The sequence below is a fragment of the Zingiber officinale genome, chromosome 8A (genome assembly GCF_018446385.1).
Source record: "Zingiber officinale cultivar Zhangliang chromosome 8A, Zo_v1.1, whole genome shotgun sequence".
NCBI classification, from domain to species: domain Eukaryota; kingdom Viridiplantae; phylum Streptophyta; class Magnoliopsida; order Zingiberales; family Zingiberaceae; genus Zingiber; species Zingiber officinale.
The window spans coordinates 34,640,879-34,665,779 of record NC_056000.1 but is presented as its reverse complement, the minus strand read 5'-3'; the positions used below and the strand labels follow the sequence as shown (position 1 = coordinate 34,665,779).

Sequence of the window (24,901 nt, the reverse complement as noted above, 5' to 3'; positions counted from 1 at the left end):
ATCAAAGAGGGAGAAGGGAAGATTAAGTCTAGGGGGAGGTAGCTTAATTCTTTTTTCACTTTTTTGCACTTTATTATAAAATTTATTATTTTTTACTTTATGTTGATTTACCCTAACTTAACTTGGGTTGCTCACATCAAAAAGGGAGAGATTTTTAGTACCCAAGGTAGTTATAATGTGATTAAACAAGTTAAGTTAGGTCCTGTTGTGTTTAACCCTATGTCTAAGTGTGCAGGAACTTAGAAGTATAGGAAGTCGAGCAAAAGACGTAGTTAGCTAGAAGGACGGCATGAGAGAGAGCTGATGAGTTCGGTGCGTCTGAAGGACGAGGTATTGCAGAAGAGTACACCGACAGACGAGAAGAGAGCGTGCGGTGTTTCCAAGGGATGAGAAGCTGGAGCGAAAGATTGCTCGAGGAGCAAAAAAATGTAGCTATTTGAGGGACGAAAAGCTATGGAAGAGTATGCTGGCGGACGAGAAAGAAGCATGTGGTGATTTTGAGGGACGAGAAGCCGGAATGGAAGCTTGCTCGAGGAGAATGCCGGAAGTTGGGTTTGAGCCCTATTCCAGATGGCCGAAATCACCCAAGCGAGCGGAGCCAGAGCAGAAGACCTGGACCAAATCAAGCAAATCTGAAGCTGGAGGCTCGGAGCGAAAGTCAACAAAAGGTTGACTTTCACCTTCGGGGCGCCCGAAGCAGTCCGGGGCACCTGGAACCCTTCCGGGCGCCCAGAACCTAAGCTTTAGCCAAACTCAACGTGGTGTATACCGTTGCATCAGGGATAAAGTTTTATCCAATTCCAGATCCTGGAACCCTTCCAGGTGCCCCGAGTAGGGCTATATAAGCAACCCTGCTCCCAGAAGCTAAACAACAACAAAAAATAGTGAAACAACACTTGTAAACACTTTCTGTTTTAGCTTTCTATTTCTATGTTGTCATTGTTGTAAAGAAGCTTCTCCACTTGAAGGAGAAATTAATGTGCTTTACTTCCTTTGATTAACAACTTCCCTGGTTGTAACCGAGTAAATTCTCGGTGCCTCTGTCTTTTAGTTTCTTTATCCTTCTTATGTAAGAGTTTTTTTTAATTAAGTTATTTGTTCGAGAAAGATCTATTTGCTTGATTTATGCAAGGGCTATTAACCCCCCTCTAGCCGGCCGCCAAGGGTTCTAACAATAGGAGCTCGAGGCAAGCCTTTTCCCTACCTTGTATGATCTGCCCTACTGTGGTTCTAGTTTGTTGACATCGTTGACCGGCTTGATCTACTTCCAGACCAAGTCTCCTATATGATAAAAATCTTGGAATAACTCTTTTATTCTAATTTCGTCTCATTCTTTAGCGGTATGCCATTAGCTGCGCCATCGCTTTATTTCTGACTTCTATCAGATCAAGCTCCATACGACGTCGACCGACATTGCCTTCGACATATAGCTACTTTAGCTCGGACTTCACACTAACCTTTACAAGGCAATTGCTTCACCACTATAGACAAGATTAAAAGAAGTTATACCTGGTGCTGCTCATGGAGTGGTGCGGTATACCCACGTAAATCAGTATCGGGGTGGTTCACGAATGATGTTAACTTCCATCTACTACTTTTTCGGGCAGCACTGACCTCGGTCTTAATGATATCCCCATAGCACTTCCATGCTATCAGTTGATTTCCTTTAACATCCCTCACCTGGTCATCCACGGGGAATTTTATTTTTTAGTAGAAAGTTGAAACAACTATCCAAAATTCATTAGGGCTAGCTGGCCCAAAATGACATTATATACTGAGGGTGTGTCCACCATAATAAAAGTTAATTGACGCGTTCTCATTAAGGGCTCTCCCCTAAGGATATGACCATCTTAATCTGGTTGAGCAGTTGAACCTCGTTACTTATGAAGCTGTATAGTGGTGTCATCATGGGTTGAAGCTGGCTCTCATCAATCTATAGCTGCTCAAATGTCTTCTTGAAGATGATATGGACTAAGTTGCCTGTGTCAACAAGGGTATGGTGTATATTACAATTGGCTATAACAACTTTAACTATTAAGCGTCATCATGGGACACTTCTACTCCCTCCAAATCCTTGGACCCGAGACTAATCTCGGGCCCTTATGCTTGCTCCAGGCTACAACTGACAACATGGATCTCCAATTGATGGGTGATGTGCATAAATATTATGATCATTTATATATGTTTTAACGCACATTCACTTGCTTTATGCGTATGTATTCTTTGCATGATCGTCTCTTTTATCATATACTCATCATGAATACTCTTTTGTTCAGAGATCTGCTCTTTGTTTGATTTTGTGTTGACATGGATAACTTTAGGAGCAAAAACAGTGATTGTCGATGCACTGGAACGAGGCAGAGAACACGGGCGTGCAACCTCGCACGGTCGTGTTGCCAAACAGAGGAAGAACAGTGCACGGTCGTGTAAATCTTGCATGGTTGTGCGGCCAAACAAAGATGGATTCGTGCATGGTAGTGCAAACCTGCACGACCGTGCCCCCCACGACTGCAACCAAGCAATGCATGGTCGTGCAATCCTGCACGGCCGTGTCCCAGAAGCAGGGCTCCAAATCCACACGGTCGTGCCAATTGGCACGGGTGTGCAGCGCGGCCAGAAGTAAAAAAGGGCACAGTCGTGCCACATCCACACGGTCGTGCCGTGGCGTCGTGCCCTAGCCTATAGATAGGGTTTTAACCCTTCTCCTCGTGGGGGAAGCGAGCCGTCAAAGGGAGAATTGCCTTGGTGTCATTCCACGTCGTCTAGGACCTCCGTCCAGCGATCCTTCATCACCACATCAACTCTGAAAGCAAAAAATTGGATCCGAAGATCACTCGTGGTCGTTGGATAAGCATCCTTTCTCTTTCTCTCTTCTTGTTTGAGGATTCTATGCTTGATTACATTATGTCTTCTGGTTTTTCTCCGGCGTCTATAGAGTAGATTTCTTGTTCTAAGATTAGGGAGCAGTTGTGGATTGGTTTTGATGTAAGACTCGTATTTATGCCTTTATTCATTGGATGATTTCGCTTGCTTTGTTTCAACTACTATGCATGAGATTTGTTGCGTATTAATTAATTGTGTAGGAATTGCTAACCTCGTAGAGAGAGTATCTTAGGTCATATACCCGAGGGGCCCTAGTGACAGGGGTAACCCGTTCATGGACATCTAGGGTATCTCCTTGAAAGGAGAGACAACTCCTCCACAAAGAAGTGAGAGACCAAACCAAACCCTTATTTCTATCCTTAATGACACCAATTAGAGTTGCGTTCTTGTGATCTACCGAGATACCCTAGTGACAAGGGTTAACCGTAACAGAATTTCACAGGGATCTTCTCTATTTAGTGCTTAAGGATGGTTGCTTTAGCTTCCGGCGAATGTATGTTGATGGACAATGAGTAAAGGATAGAACGTGATACATCAATACCACCATAATGAAACCGAACTCCTAGAACTCTTCATAAATCAAGTTAATTACTCTCTTCACTAGTTCTCATTTTCGCTTCCCAATCTCTTTTCTTTAGCTAACTTACAACCATTAGTAGTTTAGCTAATCCTAAGTGAACCATTGCTAGTGCTTATAATCAGTCCTCATGGGATCGATAATCTTTATTACTGACGACGAATCCGTGCACTTGTGGAATCGTAACAAGTTTTTGACGTCGTTGTCGGAGACTAAGTTGCCTGTGTCAACAAAGGTATGGTGTATATTACAATTGGCTATAACAGCTTTAACTATTAAGCGTCATCATGGGACACTTCTACTCCCTCCAAATCCTTGGGCTGGAAACTAATCGCGGGCCCTTATGCTTGCTCCCGGCTACAGCTGACAACATGGATCTCCAATTGACGGGCGTGTGATTTTCTTGCCCAGTTGGAATCTCCATCAGTCAGGCCTCCCTCAATCATACCAATATCCCCCCAAGTGGCATTATTATGGTTTTCCTCTTGCCGCATCAGGGGATGCTCTTGGTGCACTCAGGCGGGGGCCTGCACCCAGTTCTCTTGTTGCTGGGGCGTTCTTTGGTGCCACTCAGTGCCCTGGTATTCCCTTTGGGGAGGACCATTCGGCCATTGGTAGCGTCGACAGTTAGGTGATGACGAACGATGGCGGAGCCCTTGGTTGGACACCTAATGCTTCTCTTGATTGTAGTGATAACAATCTTGAGTGTTGTGCGTCTCTGCTCGATGATATGTATAAAATTTTGGAGCCTATTTAGAGGGTTCAAGGAATCACATCCACTCAACCTCCACATGCTGGACAGCTTGCGGTCGTGGCTCACGCTATTGTGGTTGGGGCCTTGCCTGGGGACCCTTGTGAGAAAGAGGAATGGGAGCTCGCCACTCTAGAGTAAACACCAAAGCGGGTGTGGGGGTATCCTTCTTCTGAGCTGATTGGGCCTCTTTTACATTAATATACTTGATCGCTCAGCCAAGAAGATGATTAAAGTCTCTTGGGGGCTTCTTAATCAGGGAGCAAAAAAACTCATTATCTGTGAGCCCCTTAGAGAAGGAGCTCACTAGAATCTCAAGGGTGGCTGAGGGGGCATTCATGACTACTTGGTTGAACTTTTTGATGTAAGCCCTAAATGCCTCCTTGGGTCCCTACTTGAGTGGAAACAAGCTTAATGTAATTTTGTGGTACCTGCGACGACTAGCGAAGTAGTAAAAGAAAGCCTTGTGAAAATCCTTGAAGCAGCAAATGGATTCAGCAGGAAGCCGATTAAACCATCTATATGCCGAGCCAGAGAATGTGGTGAGGAACACTCAACACTTTATATCATCCATGTATTGGTGAAGGATGGCTGCGTTCTCGAACTTGAGGAGGTGGTCTCTTGGGTCAGTCGCCCCTCCATATTCCCCTATAGTCAGGGGTCTAAAGTGGTTGAGTAGTTTATCCTCCAATACTTCTTGCGAGAACGACATACTGATCTGTTTAGGAGAGTCACTAGGGACCCGAACTTTTCCCTTTCGTGGATCTCAAATGGGGGCATCTCCTGAAGATGATACTTGGGGCCTCTCTTTTGAGACCATTTCATCAAACGGGGTGCGGGACAAGGCTCGGTGATATGTAACCGAGGAAGGTGGCACAGGCGAAAGGTTGATGGGATGAGCGGATGATTGTACTTAACCAGTCGTTGGTGGAGGAGGAACCTGTTGGAACCTCGTTAGGCCTTCCACTCAGATCCCCCACTCAGCTTGAGGGTCCGTCATGGATGCAGCCAAGTCATGCAGTATAGGAGTTGTGGCTGCTACTTGTTGTTGATGTGCTAACTTCTGTGCTCGAGCAGCTAACAATATCTCGAAATCTTCTTGCGACAAGGTGATGGTAGTAAATCGTCCAACTTTTTTCATTTTCGCACTTCAGATTTAAGTGGAGTTCCCATAAATAGTACCAAATTTGATTTTGTCTGAAGGCGGTACAGATAGAACGCTGGGCATGGGGCTATGGAGTTGATTGGAAGAAGACTTCAAACTAGAGAAAGGCTGATGAGCTAGAGCAAAAAGGGGCTCTAGGTATCTTCTTCCTTTCTGCTCACACTAAAAAGAGAGCCAATATAACGTTAGAGTGAGAACTAGGGAAGGGACCAAAAGGGTCCTTGGCGTAGATACTTCGACGCTCAAGTCAGTAAGGTGGTCGAGCGAAAAGTGGAGAAGATGAATAATAGATGTTAATGCGTAATTAAGAATACTAAAACGTAAAGCATACATTGCCAACGAAGAGAACCCCATTTTATATCACATCTTATAACCTCCACAATAATGAGCTAATAAGGAATATTCATTACCAGAAGATATCTGATAATGGAAAGTGTGCAGTTTTCCTCTAAGGAATCTTCTATTATATGTATATGAACAGTTTCTTGTAACTTCTGCAGTAATGATAGGAGCTGTATAACCATCCTCATAAGAAGGTTCTGTTGTGTTGGACCCCGTGGTAGTTTTGATGTGATCAACCAAGTTGGTTAGGTCCTGCTGTGTTTGATCCCTGTGTCTGAGTGTGCAGGAGCTTAGGAACACAAGAAGTCGAGCGGAAGACGCAGCTAGCGAGAAGGACGACACGGGAAGGGAGCCGACGGGCTCGGTGCGTCCGAAGGACGAGAGAGCTGCTGAAGAGTACTCCGGTGGACGTGAAGAGCGTGGGCGACGTTCGAGGGGCATGAAGCCGGGATGGAAGGCTGCTCGAGGAGAAGGCCGGGAATTGGGTTCGGGTGAGCCCTATTCCGGTTGGCCGCAATCACCCAAAAGAACGGAGCGTCGGAAGTTGGAAAAACCAAGCTGGAATCTATGTTGCCAGCTTGGAGGCGCCTCCAGCAGGATTGGAGGCGCCCTTGAAGGCGCCTTCAACCCTGTTGAAGGCGCCCTCAACAGGTCAGAATTGATCGTTTGCGTGCGGATAAAGTTTTATCCGCTGACCGAGCTGGAGGCGCCTTGGACCCTCGGGATAGACTTTCCATATAAAAGCCCCTAGAGCTAGGAATTCAAGAACAACTCAAGCAATCAATCTGTAAGTAATTCCTAGCAGTAGTTCTGAGCAATTAAGAGTGTAAAAGGCTTCTCCGCCTTCAGAGAAGGAGAATTTTCTTAGTGCGCTTTTTACTGCTCTGGATTAACAACCTCCTTGGTTGTAACCAGGTCAATTCCTGTTTCTGTTTTTAATTTTCTGTCTCTACTTTTTACTACTGCATTTATTCTGAGTTGAAATCCGAGGAGAGTATTTTTAATTTTTGTTTTCAGCAATTCACCCTCCTCTTGCCGGTCTCCGCTGCACCAACAAGTGGTATCAGAGCCTGATCGCCTCAGAAGGACTAACCGTCAACTGAAGCACTACGATCAAGACGATGGTCGGAGCGAACATCCATCCCCCGAAGTTCGACGGAGACTTCGCCACTTGGAAGCGAAAAATGGAGGTATTTTTTAAAACGGATTTTGATATTCTTATTATAATGAAATATGATTTTGCAGCGCCGAAAGACAAAGAAGAAAACACATGGAGCAAGAAGGAGTAAGCCGATTTCGTCGCCAACGGAAAGGCAGAGTTCCACCTGCTCAGTGTGCTACCGCCGCAGGAGGTAAATCGGATCGGAAGCTACGACTCAGCGAAAGATCTCTGGAAGAAATTCCTGGAGCTTCACGAAGGTACTTCCGAAGCGAAGCGCGACATCCTTCGGAACCAGTTAACGAACCTCCGGATGAACCAAGGCGAGAAGGTAGCGCAACTCCAAGCGAGAATCAAGGAGCTGATAACGCAACTAACGAACCTTGGAGAAGAGGTAACCAACCGGGATTCTATCCGATACGCGCTCAATGCCTTCCCGAGAACTCCAGAGTGGGCCTCCTTAGTATATGTGTACTACATCTCTAAGGACCTCGAGGTAAGTACGTTAGACCAATTATTTTTGACTTTTGAACTTCACGAATCTCAAGTTTCAGAACCCAACGGAGCAGAGAAGACAAGTCAGAACATTGCCTTAAAGGCAAAGATGAACAATTCTGACTCCGAAGCCTCAGTCGACGAATCTGAAGCGGCACTACTGGTAAGACGCTTCAATAAGTTTTTCAGTTCTAATAAATTTAAATCGCAGAGGCATCATCGAAAGAAGAGGACGGTTCGTTGCTACAACTGCAACGAAGAAGGGCACATCAAGGAGGACTGCCCAAAATTGAAGAGAAAGGAGAAGGAAAAGGAAAAGTCAAAATACAAGAAACCAGAACCCTCCAAGTACAAGAATTTGAAGGCTACTTGGTCAGATTCGTCAACCTCTGAGTCGGACATCGAAGAATTCTCAGGGTTAGTGCTATTGGCGAACCATCAACCGGAAGAAGACTCAAGCTCAGAGATGAGCATCGATGAAGGGGGAGGAACATCAAAAGAAGAAAGCAGCAGTGAAGGGGGAGCGTCACCAGACCAGGTAAGTAAGGTACGCAATCTAACCTCAACTCAATCTTTTAAATTTGTCAAGTCTCTTTCTAAATAGTTAGATCAATTAGAAAAAGAGAATGCTGAACTAAAGTTGAACCTAGCAAGAGCATGCTCGTTAGAAATGTATGATCATCTAAAATCAGAAAATGAAAATTTGAAATTAGAAATTGAAAAACTGAAATCTGATGCATGCTTAAATCAATTTTCAAATTCAAAATTAAGAATTTATGGTAAATTAAATTGGTATATAAGGAAGCATCAAGGTCAACTTAGGAAAATACCAAGAAACTATGTACCCTCTAGATTTTTGAATAATCCAGTAGGAAGGAACCTCTATTGGGTTCCAAAATCTGTGCTTAATTAATTTTTTTTCAAAAATTAAAAGCTTACAGTGAGACAATTAAACATTGAAATTCTTTATGGAAGCTTTGTCTAAGGAAGTGGTTGTTTCTCCAATAACCAAGAAGGCCTAGTGCCTCGCCACGACCTGGAAGCTAAAATATTGAAAGAAAATGTTTAATTAACTTTCTGAAAAAGCATTAAACAAGAATTAAAGAATGCTTTGAAAGTTTATCAAATATTTGACTTAGAAAATTCCTTAAAATTTTTTTTGAATATTCTAACTTAGAAATTTTTTAGTTTTGACTTAGAAATTTGTTTTATAAAAAGTTCATTCTTGTTTAGAATTTTACTTGAAAATATTTTACTTAAGACCCCATTTTTGCTGTGATCAAAGGGGGAGAGAAAAGTACAAGTTTAGGGGGAGTTAGAAAAATTTAAAATTTCTGTTATTTTTTTTAGTATTGCAATTTTACTAATTGTAAAAATTATTCGTATTTCTGTTTTTTTTTTGTAATTTTACTAATTGCAAAAATTATTCGTAACTTGTTAGTTTAGTAATTTCTTCTCCAAAATTACTATTAATGTATATTTTTATCCTAACTTGAACTTTGGTTGGTGCACATCAAAAAGAGGGAGATTGTTTGACCCTGTGGTAGTTTTGATGTGATCAACCAAGTTAGTTAGGTCCTGCTATGTTTGATCCCTGTGTCTGAGTGTACAGGAGCTTAGGAACACAGGAAGTCGAGCGGAAGACGCAGCTAGCGAGAAGGACGACACGGGAAGGGAGCCGACGGGCTCGGTGCGTCCGAAGGACGAGAGAGCTGCGGAAGAGTACTCCGGTGGACGTGAAGAGCGTGCGCGGCATTCGAGGGACGTGAAGCCGGGATGGAAGGCTGCTCGAGGAGAAGGTCGGGAATTGGGTTCGGGTGAGCCCTATTCCGGTTGGCCGCAATCACCCAAAAGAACGGAGCGTCGGAAGCTGAAAAAACCAAGCTGGAATCTGTGCTGCCAGCTTGGAGGCGCCTCCAGCAGGATTGGAGGCGCCCTAGAAGGCGCCCTCAACAGGTCAGAATTGACCGTTTGCGTACAAATAAAGTTTTATCCGCTGACCGAGCTGGAGGCGCCTTGAACCTTGTTGGAGGCGCCTTGGACCCTCGGGATAGACTTTCCAGGAGCTATATAAAGGCCCCTGGAGCTAGGAATTCAAGAACAACTTAAGCAATCAATCTGTAAGCAATTCCTAACAATAGTTCTGAGCAATTAAGAGTGTAAAAGGCTTCTCCACCTTCAGAGAAGGAGAATTTTCTTAGTGCGCTTTTCACTGCCCTGGATTAACAACCTCTTTGGTTGTAACCAGGTTAAATTCCTGTTTCTGTTTTTAATTTTCTGTCTCTACTTTTTACTACTGCATTTATTCTGAGTTGAAATTCGAGGAGGGTATTTTTAATTTTTGTTTTCAGCAATTCACCCCCCTCTTGCCGGTCTCTGCTGCACCAACATGTTGTAGGTATGTGTCGGATATCAGAATATATATTTCCTCGTAAATAGCTATTATTCTTTGGCAGATTATTGTAATTTTCTGACAATGTTGTTCTAGAAGGTAGCCTAGCCGGACCTTTAGCCGACCGAGGTCCCAACCGGATCTATGTCCGACCAAGCTTATAATGGGAATTGTCTTATGTGTTTGCCTTGAGCACATATATATGAAACAGGAACAAAGCCTTGTAAACCCGCCGACCTCATGTGATAGGAGTTCTGTACCTTTGAATGAGTTGAATCCCATAAATCTGATCGAACATAGGGTCGGTCGGCTATATGCACGTAGACTCTGATGCTAAAAATCTTATAAGTAATGAGGAGTCAAGTCTCATACGTCCAAGCAGTACTAGGACCGACCGACCATATGATGGGAGACTGACTCTCGAGAAAAAGGGAGCTCGACCCCATAAGTCCAACCGGCCATACATCTAACCAAGTATATGAATGCCTGACCAACATTATGAATGTTCGACCAGCAATATGTGAGTGTTACCTTATCCTGTTGAGTTTTCTGGTAGTAACAGAGCTGAGAAATGGGGGACCATGCTCCGTAAGACCGAATGACCCTTGTGATGATTGACTATATGCTAGGAGATATTGTGATGCTCAATGACTACATGCTGAGTGCCTTGGCTATTTTAAGTCTAACCTGATCTTAGTCTGTTTGGCTATATATTGAGAGACTACCTTTTGAAGGGTGAGCTGTCCGATATACCTGATCGACGTATTAAGATCTGCTAGATTTATTCGGTATATCTAGGTAATGAATAGAGTGACAAATTTCTTAAATTCAACCTGCATTAGGGCCGATCGATCATATACTGAGATTTGTGCTTAACAAATGGAAAGTCGGGTCCCTTGAATTCGACCAGCTGTAAAGTCGACCGACTCTATGTTAGATACCCTGATACTAAGTAGTGCAATCTCTTAAGTCCAAGCTATTAAATCCAACCGGCTCTTAAGTTTGATCAGCTCCATATTGAAGGCTTTAGCAACGATAGTGACTCGTTCAGCTATATACGCTCCAACCCTAATTGCCATATTATCATATTATTTTGACTTTAACCATCATCTCACCTCTACTTATAACATATCACATCAATCTATAATAGACTTCATATAATCCCATCCTTCTCTGAAATCCAATTTCATAGACCGAACAATCCTTTTTTATAAAATATCATCCTCTTAGAGCTGCTTTGACTAAAACTTCTTCAAAATGAAGCAATTTTGATAACTTAGAGTCAAAATTGCTCCAAGATGAAGCTATCTTGGAGCCGTTTTAAATCGCGACCTTACCTTCCACCCAATTTCAACCTCATTGTATCCGACGACACCCTCTTTGTCTCTGCAGCTTTTGCAGCTACCAAGTTCGTGTCGAGCTTCTAGAAATCCAATTACAATTTCAATTCTGCTCGTTGAAGAATTTCTATCAGTTTACAGAAATAAGCATCTTGTTGTAGAGGCTTTGCATGAATCAAGAATTCAGTTTACAGAACCAGGTTGATGGATTCGTTTTGCCTCATTGGATTTGAATTTCTTTCCAGAATCTGACTGACCAATCGCCGCCACAGGTGACGAAGGCGGCCTCGGTCGGCGAGTGGTCGATCCAACGCGGAGAGCCTGAGTGATTGGATGGCCACATCGCCACCTTCTCGGCGGTGAGAGCATCCCAAATGACAACCTGGATGGAAGTTCACCTTAGCAAAATTCAGCATATGAGATGCAGCATGAACAAACTCACCTCATTGTTTGGCTCGTCGATGGATAGAACAAACTCTTCGGTATCGTTGAATACAGCCTGCGATCGCAACCAAAGTTTCGATAGCACATGACAATGCACTAGGATAATAAGGAAACTCTTCGATTTGAGCTAGTTGAGTAAGGTTTTCCAAATATTGCTTTTAACTAGTGGCATGTGAAAGTAGAAAGAGTCGCGAGTTTCGAAAAACACCAGGATGATCGACCAACCTGACAACGCTGTTGTTTATGTACTGCTCCCAAGTATTGCTTAACGAGTCTTCCCGTTCCAACTTCCCACAATTTAACGGTAGAGTCCTTGCCACAAGAGAGGATGAACCTGGAAGACAAATCATTATCATACATTACAACATAAGCGTGTATGGATCATCCAATTTCAGATAAGGCTGGCACAAGAACTTCAAATGATATTCAAGGTTGTGCAATGTCTCGTCTAGTCGCCAGCCATCAAGAGGTGACGATTAGTTATATCTTGGTCTACTAATCCAATGCCACCTCTTCCACAGATTTTTTTTTTTTTTTGTTATTTACGAAACTTTTGCGAGAAGTAAATTTAACATATAGATCAAAATTCTGTACCTTTGGTCTTTGGTGAAACTCGCACTAGTCGCCTCCATTGATCCATGCGCACTGACTATGGGGCGAATACATTGTGCAGTGACTCCATCCCACACACCAAGAGAACCATCTTTCGATGCCGTCACATACATGCTGCCGGTCGATGAGTACCTCACCTACAAAATGTAGATTTGATTCAGGCTAAGGGAAACTGCCGTTGCGTAAGATGACTCGAGCCAGAAACAACATGCCTGGTTGATGGCGGCAATATTATTCGGGTCATGGGCATTTGCAGTTAAGTAACACTTGAAAGTATTGATATCGTACAAATGGGGAATTGGATGATCAGTCCCTGCAGAATGAGAATGAACACACACCGTTATCGTGAATATTAACAACATATGATCGAGTGTGGCATCGAATGATCAATCCCTGTAGAATGAGAATACACACAGTTATCGTAAAATATTAACATACGATCGGTAAAAACAAAAAAGGACAGCCCGATGCACGAAGCTCCCGTCATGCGGAATCCCGGGGAAGGATCCATTGTACACAACCTTATCCTGCTTTTTGCAAGAGGTTATTTCCAAGATTTGAACCCGTGACCTTTTGGTCACAAACGATCGATAAAATTTGTAGATTATATAAAAGAAAAACTTGGGCTTCCGGCTAGAGGGGAGGTTACAGACGGCTAAAACTATACGCAAAACATAACTAGATCGAATGATTAATTTGAGTATGTGAGACGATATCTTATCATGCACGTAAAACAATAAAAATGAATAATGCTAACACAGGGTTTAACATGCTTCGGAGGCTTCTACTCCACAACTCTTTTCACATCGATGTGATCCCAAGGGAGAACAAAAGTGAGAACATCAAGAGTAGTAGAGAGCAAAACAAATCATACGTCTCTGCTAGGATGTAAATAAGAACAAGGGCAAAAGTAGGGTTACCACAAGAGCTTGAAACTTGAAAGATTTTGAAGCCTTAAATGAAGCCAAGTTCTTGAAGATGATCATGAAAATAGAAAGAGGCGAAAGTAGCCAGAGATGTTCAGGTAGTCATCTAGCAGAGATTATATGCATGCGAAGTAAACAACAAACAATCACATGATATTATACAAAAGTAATTAAACGAAAAGTTCAATAATTTAAAAGTTAAAACAGAAACAAACCTGCCAAAAGATATTCGCCGGAAGGATGAAAAGAAACAGATCTCACATTGTGAGTATCCTGTGTGCACAATCAAATAGAAAAGGCTTGATTCATGTCAACCAAATGCAATTTGAATTGTTTGAAAAAAGAATAAGAAAAAGACCAACAGAACCTGGATAACTCTGACAGCTCTCCTTGCAACTGTCTTAGAGAAATCAAAAAATCTGAAATGGGCTATGAAAGTTCATCAGTATATAAATAAAATCAAGAAATCCCCATAAGATGAGTAATCAAAACAATTATCTACGCGGGGCATAAAAGAGGTCAGAGAATTCTACTTTGATAAAGAAGTGGAACACATAAGATGGCAAGACTTGCAGTCAATTCTTACGATTTTGATTTGATTGCTCAAAGTTTTGATGGGAATCCAATCTCTCAACATCAACAAAGGGGCTTAGAAGATAATAAAACAAGAGCAAAAATGATAAAATATTGTTCATTGTCAAATGCTTGAAAACAGAAGTGTGTATAGTGATATGGAATAAAGTTGCTTTAGAGCAGCTGTTATGTAGACATGAGTTTGAACGTTGGGTCCTTGGAACAAGCATAAAACTTATTGATTGAGAATGAAGCCATCAGTATGTTACAGCCTTAAATAATAGAGTTCAATAATAGCAGGACAAGATCCATGCAAGCCAGGCCGAATAGTTGAGACTCATGATTAATTTGCTACCATATACGGCAACTCAAAAAACATGGTTTACAGAGTCAAAGCAGCATCATATAACTGGAGAGAGGCATTGGCAATTTGCTGATCAATAAGTGAACTCTAAACTGAAAATAGGGTTTCAATTTAAATGTGATAGTAAGAAAACACGTCAGAGAAGTTAATTAAAATGCATTGAGAAAATTGAGATAAATGCTTGTGGTTACTGGAACAATTAAATAAATAATGTTTTAAACACACATTAAATAATTAGTAGTCCAATCGACACTCCAGAAAATAATGTGCAGCTATTGAATGTGTCAAAAGAGAAATACGAGGTAGATAAAGGTAAGTACAATAAGATCAACAGTGCACTTACTAAATTAATAGTGTGACCAGAGATTAATTGTGAACAAAATTGGTTGCTCCTAAATTGATAAGCATAGGCAGAACCAAATGGTGGAATGAGGAAAAAAATTAAGGTTAGAAGAGGAATGCAAATTACTGAACTGAATCATTTGCGTGATAGCAGGATAAAATTCATCTAAACTCTTTGATGAATGGAATAATTTTAAGACACCCACAATGACTTTACAATTAAAAGGACTAGTGCAAGAAGGCTTTGGTACACCAAGTACATTCAATAGCACAAGATATCAACACACTGCAGTGAATTCATGTACACACAAAAAAAGGCAAAAAAAAAAACACACATACTTGATTGTGTTGTCCTTTGCCCCTGAGATTAGTATAGCATTCTGTGGATGGAAATCCAGATCATTGATTGGCTGCAAAGCATCAACAGGATTGAAAATATGTAAAGAAGACACACACAAGGAAAAATGTTCCCATCATATTATTTTCCTACAGGCCCAAGATATTCAGCAAATCTTAATTTTGTATCTATATCATCTTTAATTCCTTGCCATAAAAAATTATTGAGCATAATTTGTAATTAATAATAAAAGAATTAGTAATAAAAGAATTAATAGCTACAAGTGTGTCATTCAAAGAAACTCGATGCCATAACATTTAACATGTAATTACACCAGAAACTAATGCACTATGACAGATGAGGTTACTTGTGAATGATCATAGAACGTCCGAATCACAGGCCTCACAGGACCATCCCTGGCATCTGTAAGCATGCTTTGCTTCGTTTTTGAAACCTATAGTAAAGTACAACTATACGAATTCAGAAAACAGAATAAGGCCACCATTAACACAAGCCAAAAAGAAGATATAGATGAAATATTGAGGGCAGAGGGAGACCTCAAATAACTTAATGGATGTGTCTGAACTTCCAGTTGCCACAAATCGCCCATCACGACTAAACCTCGCACATCTGGCTACATTCTGCAGGAGATACATTGCATATCTTTCTAAAATTAATTTCCATTTAGTATCAGTCTTTGAATCAAATTTCTAACCAAGCTGAACAAAAAAATGTGCATACATGTGAATGAATATGTTTACAGGAATGAGAAAAATTATTATTATAGCCAAGAATTCCCTATGGAGTTGCACCACGTTATGAGCCAAGAATATGATGGTTGAAACAATAAGGCTGTCTATAAAGAGTCGAAGACATCTCAAATGAAATATATTGCAGAATGACAAAAATAATAAAGTTTGAAGCGGTTTGTATGGGAAAGTTTCAAAGATTTATCGAGGAAAAAAATGACTAAGATTGTGTGTTCCTGTACAATTAAGATTAGGTCTAGACCACATATACATAAGCTAATGGAGGTTGAATCAAAGGATACTGACAAGGAAAAACACTATTGTAAATAGAAGCAAGGGAAAGTTACTTCATGTGCACTAGCCCTCATTTCAAGAAAATTCTGAGAAGTGATTCTTTAAGACAGCCTATGATAAAATACAAAATAAAGGATGATTTAGTGTAAGATTAATTTCATTATTGGAGGTACAGGGGAAAAAGCAAAGTTGAAGAGGTAGGTAACCATTCTTTATTCTTGTTCAAACTACTATCTTCTATAATCAAATATATGAGAGCCAAACATCCCTTTTCTTGATTTTGTTCAATGTTTTAGACGTATACAACTATAAGAAACTAGTGAATGGATAATATGGAAGTAGTATAATATTATAAATTAATTGAAAAATGTTTGTGATGAATTATCATTGATACCTTATGATCCGAAACATGTTTTGTTTCATGCTTTGGAAAAGTCTTGGATGAACCCTTTGTGTTGTGCATGATACTAAATAAACACAAACAGGAATATCAAAGATCAGTCTCGTACACATCATTCCACATGATAGAAAATTCAATATCAAGAGTTACAGTTGCAAGTGGCCAAGAAAGAAAATACTAAATTAATTTGTTCATATACAAATAAACTGCCATTACATTTCACCATCACATGTAAATGTCACAAACAAGGCAAAGCATTGTAAGTGTTACTCGCCTGAAATCTATGGCATTGCTTCCAAGAGGCAGTGAGCCATGTGCAGCCGGTATCCCTGATGCAGAATTGAGTAGAGAAGAAAACGAAACCCCCCTCGAAACTTCCTCCCTCTCCACTGCAAGACCCTGTGGACGCATCAGAGTTTGAAAGCTACAAGTTTGTTAAGCAAAGCATGATGAACTATATAAACCGTACCTTGGCTACAAGTTCAAGAAGCCTATTTGGAGGCACGTCCGTGTTCAAAGGAATCATGGTGGCTGAAGCAGCTGCAGCTGCAGCCTGGCACACAAGTTGAAACCTTTTACCAAAAACAGGATTCAAGGAGGTAATCCGGGAAGATGGGAGGCGATTTACCTGATTAAGGTTGTTGTCCCGAAGATGGGCGACGATCAGCTCATTGATCTGGCGGAAGAGCTTGCCTTCCTGAAGGGTCTCCTCCAGGCTAGCCTCCATTCACCTCGAAGTGCTAAAGAAACAAAGAAAAAGGGGATATCTTCCAAATCGAAGCTTCCCACAGTCTGAGAAGCTCAACTGTAGTCTAAAACTTCAATCTTTCGCCACCCACGAATAGCTATGAAGCTGGAGCCCTAAAACACCAGCGATGAGGCCGCAACACGAATTCTTTCAGTTGCACATTTGCATGATCGATCTAAATGCTAAAGATTAGATCAACTATCGATTCCATTCTGCTAGAATCTCCCCCTTTCTAAAACCCTAGTATTGCACGATACCGACGCCGAAAGCCGCCAGGACCAGGCAATCCAAGCTTCCAAATTTTCATTTTCGTCCTGTAAACTTTATTTTTTCTATTTTTGGAAGATAATAATATTATTTTCAATATCATATAAATTTTAATTTTTGCCCTTTTATTTAGAAAATTATCCGCTAAAGGATTTTTTTTTTTACCAAAAATAAAATAGAATGTAAAAGTTCCTTCTGCCAAAGCTTCAATGGAGGAGGGTTTGCTTACTGCCTCGGCGGGACGAGGATGATGAGGGCCACTGCAGGACGGGCGTCGATCTTCTCCACAACGGAGGAGCTGCGGAGGGCGGCCGATCGCGATTCCTCGACTCGGTGGCGTGGAGATAGGTTGGGTTCGGCGAGAGGCGGCGCGGTGGTGCCGCTTGCCGTCTGCCGCCGTACCGCCTCCGTCGAGGTCAGGTACCGGACGGGGAGCGCCGCCGTATCAGGTCTCCCTCTCTTTCTCTGTCTCCCCTGTGTGTCGGATTTTGATGCATCGGATCGGGTGAGCTTCGACCCGACTGATCCGTTTAGGGTAAATACTTGAATAATGTCCACTGACCATTGTCGGGTCTCCACCAACCTCATCGAGATCTAGATCCATCCCTGTCTTTGCTCCCTCATCCCCTCGATCTAACTGCGACGCTCTGTCGGTCCTCTTTGATTCCGTTGCTGCGAGTTCAATTCGATGAGATGGCACACTCATTGGCGTTCTTTCCTTCTGTTTCGGTGGATATTCTTTCAATAATTTTACTTCCCAAGAATTTGATGGCCAAGAATGGGAACTTTCTTCTTTCACGAATCTTATAGCCATTGTAGTTTACAATAACACGGAAGAGCTTTTTCTTTCTTTATCTTTGGTCTTTTGGTTTATCTGATGTAGCTTAAAGCTATCATTTTTGTCTTTTGGATCCATTTTGGCTGATTTTTCTCGTCTTTTCCCATCCTTTTCTGCTTTTGTTTGTTAGAATGTGTTCCATTTTTTTAGCTGATATGAAATAGATCAATGATTTCTGTACCTTTTTATCATCTCTGCCATACAGAACTAGTTGGAGTTTATGGCTCAACCACACAATTAGCCTCTCTTGATGGACGTTTTGAATAATATGATTTCATTTTTGAATCTACTTTCTTAACTAGTCATTATATCTTTACGCTCGGGGGTGAACCGTGGATCTCTTATGGTGGATTACCCCTCTTGGCATGGAAATGTTTAGGCATTTGCATTCTCTTTTCAGGCATGGGCTCATAGGCTTTGTCCATTCAAATAGTCAGATAGGTACTTTATATATAAGAGACACTCTTAATTTTTGTTAACTAGAGCTCACAGATTATCTCTCTTTGGTTAAAAAACTTTTGTCTTTGGTTAAAAGCTTTTGTCTTTGGTTAAAGCTATCATTGTTGTCTATAGGTTCTATTTTGGCTGATTTTTCTCGTCTTTTCCGTCCGTTTTTTTCGTCAAAGTTGCAGTTTTTCTTTATTTATTTGTTAGAATGTGTTCCATTTTTTTACCCGATATGAAATAGATCTCTGATTTCGGCATCTTTGTTTATCATCTCTGCCATACAGAACAAGTTGGAGATTATGGCTCAACCTCACAATTAGCTTCTCCTGATGAACAGTTTGAACGATATGAATACATTGTTGAATCTACTTTCTTAACTAGTCATTAGATCTTTATGCTCAGCGGTGGACCATGGATCTCGTTTGATGGTGGATTACCCCTCTTGGCATGGAAATGTTTAGGCATTTGCATTCTCTCTTCAGACATCGTCTCATAGGCTTTGTCCATTCGAATAGTCAGATAGATACTTTATATATAAGACACACTCCTCTTAATTTTTGTTAACTAGAGCTCAGATTATCTGTCTTTGGTTAAAGCTTTTGTCTTTGGTTAAAACTATCATTGTTGTCTATAGGTTCTATTTTGGCTGATTTTTCTCGTCTTTTGCCATCCTTTTCTGTGTCAAAGTTGTAGTTTTTCTTTATTTTGTTTGTTAGAATGGGTTCCATTTTTTTAGCCGATATGAAATAGATCTCTGATTTCTGCACCTTTTTTTATCATCTCTGCCATACAGAACAAGTTGGAGTTTATGGCACCACCTCACAATTAGCTTCTCCTGATGAACATTTTGAACGATATGAATACACTGTTGAATCTACTTTCTTAACTAGTCATTAGATCTTTATTTTCGGCGGTGGACTGTGGATCTCGTTTGATGGTGGATTACCCTTCTTGGCATTGAAATGTTTAGGCATTTGCATTCTCTCTTCAGGCATCGGCTCATAGGCTTTGTCCATTCAAATAGTCAGATAGGTATTCTTAATTTTTGTTAATTAGAGCTCACAGATTAGCTCTTTTCGGTTACAGCTTTTGTCTTTTGCTATGTTGCAGGATTGGACTTTAGAACCTCGAGATCCACCGACTTTTGCTGGAAGCTATGTTCCAATTTCCATTCTTCTCCTGAATGTTATGTTCATTCTCCAGAACAAGAAGTAGTGATTGCTCTAGGAAGCAATGTCGGCGACAGAGTCCACAATTTCAATGAGGCCCTGGGAATGATGAAGAAATCGGGCATAACTATTACAAGACATGGGTGTTTATATGAGTCGGAGCCTGCTTATGTGACTGACCAGCCATTTTTTCTGAATTCTGCTATTAGAGGTACAACCAAGCTTGGACCTCATGACTTGTTGAAAGTTCTCAAACAGATAGAGAAAGATTTGGGACGGAAAGATGGAATACGGTATGGTCCGAGGCCAATTGACTTAGACATTCTTTTCTACGGGAAATACAAAATTGAGTCTGAGTACCTTACAGTGCCACATGAGCGAATATTTGAAAGGCCTTTTGTTGTGGCTCCTCTTCTCGACCTATTAGGATCATCTATCGACAATGATAACGTGGCATGTTGGCATTCTTTCTCAGGACAAAAGGATGGACTATTTGAATCATGGGAAAAACAAGGCGGTGAACCATTGATCGGTAGCAAAGGATTGAAAAGGGTTTTGCCAATCGGAAATTCGGTATGGGATTGGTCAAGGAAAACACACGTGATGGGTGTTATAAATTTGACGCCTGATAGTTTTAGCGACGGAGGAAAGTATCTAGAGCTCAAAGCTGCAGTTTCACAGGTCAGGTTGTTAATCTCAGAAGGGGCAGATATTATTGATATCGGAGCTCAATCTACACGTCCTAATGCAAGTCGGCTTTCTGCTGATGAAGAACTTCAGAGGCTTATCCCGATATTAGATGTAGTTACTAAAATGCCTGAGATGGAAGGGAAACTATTATCGGTGGATACCTTCTATTCTCAAGTTGCATTCGAAGCAGTAAATAGAGGAGCCCATATTGTCAATGATGTCTCCGGCGGACAACTCGATCCTGAAATTCTCAAGGTAGTAGGAGATCTTGGGGTTCCTTATATTGTTATGCATATGAGAGGTGATCCATTAACCATGCAAAGTAAGGAAAATTTACAGTATCATGATGTTTGTGGGGAAGTTGCTTCCGAACTATACAGTCGGCTGCATGAAGCAGAATTGGCAGGTATTCCGATATGGAGAATCATAATCGACCCGGGCATTGGCTTCTCGAAGGATACACAGCAAAACTTAAACATAATCACAGGTCTTCCTTCGATCCGGAGAGAACTCAGAAAGAAAAGTTTGGCCGCTTCACATTTGCCGATCTTGTTTGGACCATCTAGAAAAGGATTTTTAGGCGAGATATGCAACCGTAAGAATCCCATCGAGAGAGATCCTGCTACCATTGCTGCTGTAACAGCAGGAATTTTGGGAGGCGCAAATATAGTCAGAGTGCATAACGTCGGCTATTGTTTGGATGCTGCAAAGGTCTGTGATGCATTGCTTGAACAAAGTTAATGGGCAAGCATAAGATGAAACAGTGACATGCTTGAGGCTCTACAAATAAAATAGTCTTTGGCTGCTATCTCTCGTCGACGTTCATCTCTGGTCTCTATGTTTCTTTACTCTTGTTGTTGTAGTTCTGTTTTCTCATCAGACTATACTGGAGAGATGCTAGAAAAGTTTGTCTAACTCACAGGATTGTTGAAGTCTTGAACCGTTCGGTAACCACAAAAGCAAAAATTGCATATTGGGCTAAATAAATGGCAAAAGGTAAAAGATAGCTTCATTTTTTTTTCCAGAATTATCAAAGGGACGTTTTTTTTTTTTTTAATTAAAGGGACGTCATACCTCACTAATAAACAACGGATAATTATTCAATTGTCATTTAATATATTATTCCAATATTATTAGATCATGTCATCTAGTCTCATCAGTTAATTATATGAATAATAAAAATCTGTGTTATATTAGAGTTTCATCTGATGAAGTCATCACTTTAATAATCTCTGCAGGTAGTCTTACATTCCTTGAAGAACATTTATCCTATAGTAGAGGCCTTTTATACAAAGAAAAAAAAAGATTAGGTAGTCTTACATTCCTTGAAGAACATTTATCCTATAGTAGAGGCCTTTTATACAAAGAAAAAAAAAGATTAATTAGGCTGGTAATGTCGAATATGAGGTGATCTATTCGGTCTTACGAAAATTTTCCATCGATCATCAGGATAAATCGAAAAGTGCTTATAGTGAGCAGTCCGGGAGCTCAGTATTATTTAATTGCATGTCCTATTTAAAGGAATTTTTTTTATAAATTTATCATAACTAAGGCTCGAAACGAGTGCTTTTTATACAAAGAAGATTAGACATTCAGTAAGATATTTAGCATCCATAAAAAATTGATCCATTTATTAAAGTAATTATTCATGTAGAACTAACTACACCAATCTATGACGATTATATGGTAGTTATGATTTAATAATAATTTATAGTTATTATGATATAAATATTGTTGAACAAAATAAGTATGTATTGTAATAATAATTAAATTGTAATTAATTATGATTTTATAGTTATTATAATATAAATATTATTGGATAATATAAATTTTTATTAAAAAATTATGAAATAGTTATAATTTTATAATTACAATAACATAAATATTATTGAATAGCTATAAAGCAGATATTATTGAATATGTTAAATCTATTCGACACTATATTTAATGTGTGTGATATGAAATAATTTTTGTCACAATAAGATTTGGGGTTCGAATCTCGATAAAATCGAGGAAATCTCACTTAGTTACCAGGATTCATAAACTCTAATACTTAAGTCTGGAGGTTTAGAGTTCGAATCCTTGGGGAGGTAAAAATCCACTGACCAGGGGTGGAAAGTCCTAGTGAGTAACGACACGGCCAAGGGTCGTCGGTCGACGACATTAGAGGTCGCCAAATGGGCCGACGACATAAGGGCCGACGGTCGACGACATGAGAGGTCTCCAAATGAGCCGCCAAATGGGCCAAGAGGGTCGGGTCGTTACAATAAAAAGGCGCCTTTTATGAGAGAGAAAGTTAAATATGAGAGGGAAAATATAATGAGAGAGAAAGTATGATGGAAAAAAATGAAAAGAGGAAAAGTATGGTGAGAGAAAATAAAAAGAGAGCGTGATAGAAGAGATTAAGGAGAGAAAAAGTACGATGAGAGAGAAAGTGTGTTGAGAAAAAATGAAGACAGAAAAGTGTGATGAAAAAAAATGAGAAGAGATTGAGGAGAGAGAAAGTATGATGGGAAAAATAAAGAGAGGGAAAGTCTGGTGAGAGAAAATAAGGAGAGAGTTGATGGATCGAAAGCGCTAGAGGGGAGGTGAATAGCGCTCGTGGCTATTTTATACGTTTATCGAAGTCGTGAAACACTCGAGTAAAAACGCAGCGGAAATGAAAGAAACACAAGCAGATGAACACAGTGGATTTACTTCGTTCGGAGCCTTGATCGACTCCTACTCGAAGGCCCGCGATCCTTGATCGCTTCCGGTGGGCAACAACTATAATTCGTAAAAGTTACAATCTGAATTACAATTAAAGCAATAAGTAAACTAATACCGACAACAACAGATCGAAGAGTCTGAGCTTTGGGTTGTCGACGTCGAGTAGTAGCACTTCAAGGTTGTCTCGTAGGCAGCACTTCACAAAAGAAAGCTTAGAAGATTGTTCTTTCAGCTGCTCCCTCGACCCTCTTTTTATATGACCTTCCGGGCGCCTGGATCCCTTCCGGGCGCCTGGAGTGTGACGTGGCCAACCAACCAGGATGCTCCACGTGGCGAAGTCGCGACAGGGGATAAAGTTTGGTCCCGGGCGCCCGGACCACCTTTTTCCAGCAGGTTCCTCTCCTGCAAAACAAGGTTAGTCCGAGCAAATACCCTGCAAGACAGTGTTAGAATCTGATAAAACATAGTAAAGAAGAACTGACAGTCTTCGGACTGTCCGAGTCTGACTTCGGATTCCCAACCGGAAACCCTAGGTCGACCCGACGCCTACTGTTCCCTCTACGGGGAACGCGTCCTCACCTACTCCCCTCAGGAGAGATTACCTTATGTCAGTCCGGTCCTCCAAACCGACTGGACTTTCCGCCTAGGGTTACCACCCCCTAGGACCTAGGGTTACCGCCCCCTAGGGTTTTTCTCCACCTAGGGTTACCGCCCCCTAGGACCTAAGGTTACCGCTCCTTAGGGTTTTCCTCCACCTAGGGTTACCGCCCCCTAGGACCTAAGGTTACCGCCCCTTAGGGTTTTCCTCCACCTAAGGTTACCGCCCCTAGGACCTAAGGTTACCGCCCCTTAGGGTTTTCCTCCACCTAGGGTTACCACCCCCTAGGACCTAAGGTTACCACCCCTTAGGGTTTTTCACCTGCCTAACCGCAGCTAGGACTTTCCTGAAACACTTATTCAAACGTATTAGATCACACACTAACTTAACTTTGAATCCTTTGCCATTATCAAAACTAAGGTTCGATCGTCGGATGCTTACCGCACCAACAAGAGTGTGTGATGGGAGAGAATCAAGAGAGGGAAAGTGTGATGAGAGAAAATGAGGAGAGAGAATATGGTAAGAGAGATTAAGGAGATCAGAGAAAGTATGATGAAAAAAAGAGGCGAGAGTGTGTAATGGGAGAGAAATTGTGATAAAAGAAAAAGTGTGATGGAAGAGAATAAAAAGAGAAAAAATGAGGAAAGAGAGTGTGTGATGGGAGAGAATATAGGGAGAAAATGATAGAGAATGTGTGATGAGAGAATGATAAGAGAGAAAGTATGATGAGAGAATGAGGAGAGAGAAAGTTGTTAGGACCAAAAGTAGCTAGAGGGGGGGGTGAATAGCTCGTCGCGTTCTCTCGGTGCTCGGCGTTGCTTGGCGTTGCTTGTTTCTTCAAGAATATGCAGCGGAAAATACAGAAACAAATGCAACAACGCTAACACGGTTGGTTTACTTGGTATCCACCTCACAAGAGGTGACTAGTCCAAGGATTCACACCACGCACGCACCCTCCACTATGAAAACACTCCTTTTCGGTAACTACCGAGGGCGGAGAAGCCCTACAAGACTCTCAGTACAAGAAGAAAGGAAAGGGAAACAAAATACAAGCGCAAAGCTTACAATGAGTACAGAAAACCCTAACCCTAGCTTCTCTTCTTGCCTTTGATCCGCCTCTTGACTTGGAAAGCTTCCAAGACCCTTCAAGAACTGGCGACCTGATCTTTGAGAGCGCTGTGGAGGAGTAGGCGAGAGCTCTGGAGTGAATCGGAGAAGTTCTTCCGCAGCCATCGAACGCCTGCAGCTATAAACAATGTCAACGGTCGGATCCCGATCGATTCGAATGTT

General features: G+C 41.2%; 2 protein-coding genes across 7 annotated transcripts; one reads left to right on the top strand and one right to left on the bottom strand.

Annotated features, from left to right (window-relative positions):
- Positions 1-11,192: 11,192 nt before the first annotated feature.
- Positions 11,193-17,532, bottom strand: LOC122008415 (cleavage stimulation factor subunit 50-like). 2 transcript variants are annotated; one of them, XM_042564141.1, is made up of 15 exons: positions 17,390-17,532; positions 16,774-17,006; positions 16,615-16,698; positions 16,420-16,544; positions 16,140-16,212; positions 15,260-15,343; positions 15,070-15,156; positions 14,705-14,775; positions 13,454-13,505; positions 13,302-13,359; positions 12,373-12,473; positions 12,143-12,297; positions 11,774-11,882; positions 11,547-11,603; positions 11,193-11,486 (listed from the first exon to the last, which is right to left on the bottom strand). In XM_042564141.1, exons 2-15 carry the CDS (start codon positions 16,870-16,872, stop codon positions 11,325-11,327), a joined length of 1,317 nt encoding a protein of 438 aa, XP_042420075.1. In that variant the 5' UTR covers positions 16,873-17,006; positions 17,390-17,532; the 3' UTR covers positions 11,193-11,324. The 2 variants fall into 2 exon arrangements, with proteins under 2 accessions (XP_042420075.1, XP_042420076.1); XM_042564142.1 differs by lacking the exon at positions 17,390-17,532 and having other exon boundaries at positions 16,420-16,534; positions 16,774-16,830.
- LOC122008414 (folate synthesis bifunctional protein, mitochondrial-like) lies at positions 17,408-21,219 on the top strand. 5 transcript variants are annotated; one of them, XM_042564138.1, is made up of 3 exons: positions 17,486-17,609; positions 19,239-19,477; positions 19,556-21,219. In XM_042564138.1, the coding sequence occupies exons 2-3, from the start codon at positions 19,408-19,410 to the stop codon at positions 21,043-21,045; spliced, it is 1,560 nt and encodes a 519-aa protein (XP_042420072.1). In that variant the 5' UTR covers positions 17,486-17,609; positions 19,239-19,407; the 3' UTR covers positions 21,046-21,219. The 5 variants fall into 5 exon arrangements, with proteins under 5 accessions (XP_042420069.1, XP_042420072.1, XP_042420071.1 ...); XM_042564137.1 differs by lacking the exon at positions 17,486-17,609 and adding an exon at positions 17,742-17,889; XM_042564139.1 differs by lacking the exon at positions 17,486-17,609 and adding an exon at positions 17,750-17,893 and having other exon boundaries at positions 19,343-19,477.
- The last annotated feature ends 3,682 nt before the right edge of the window (positions 21,220-24,901 follow it).

What these genes read in the sequence shown, in the direction of transcription:
- LOC122008415 (XM_042564141.1), bottom strand. Translation starts at nt 16,872, where the DNA reads ATGGAGGCTAGCCTGGAGGAGACCCTTCAGGAAGGCAAGCTCTTCCGC. An exon ending in TTCTTGAACTTGTAGCCAAG is followed by an intron (nt 16,545 to 16,614) that starts GTACGGTTTATA and finishes ATGCGTCCACAG; the next exon opens with GGTCTTGCAGTGGAGAGGGA. An exon ending in TCGACGAGCCAAACAATGAG is followed by an intron (nt 11,487 to 11,546) that starts GTGAGTTTGTTC and finishes ACTTCCATCCAG; the next exon opens with GTTGTCATTTGGGATGCTCT.
- LOC122008414 (XM_042564135.1), top strand. Translation starts at nt 17,408, where the DNA reads ATGATGAGGGCCACTGCAGGACGGGCGTCGATCTTCTCCACAACGGAG. An exon ending in GGGGAGCGCCGCCGTATCAG is followed by an intron (nt 17,610 to 19,555) that starts GTCTCCCTCTCT and finishes GCTATGTTGCAG; the next exon opens with GATTGGACTTTAGAACCTCG.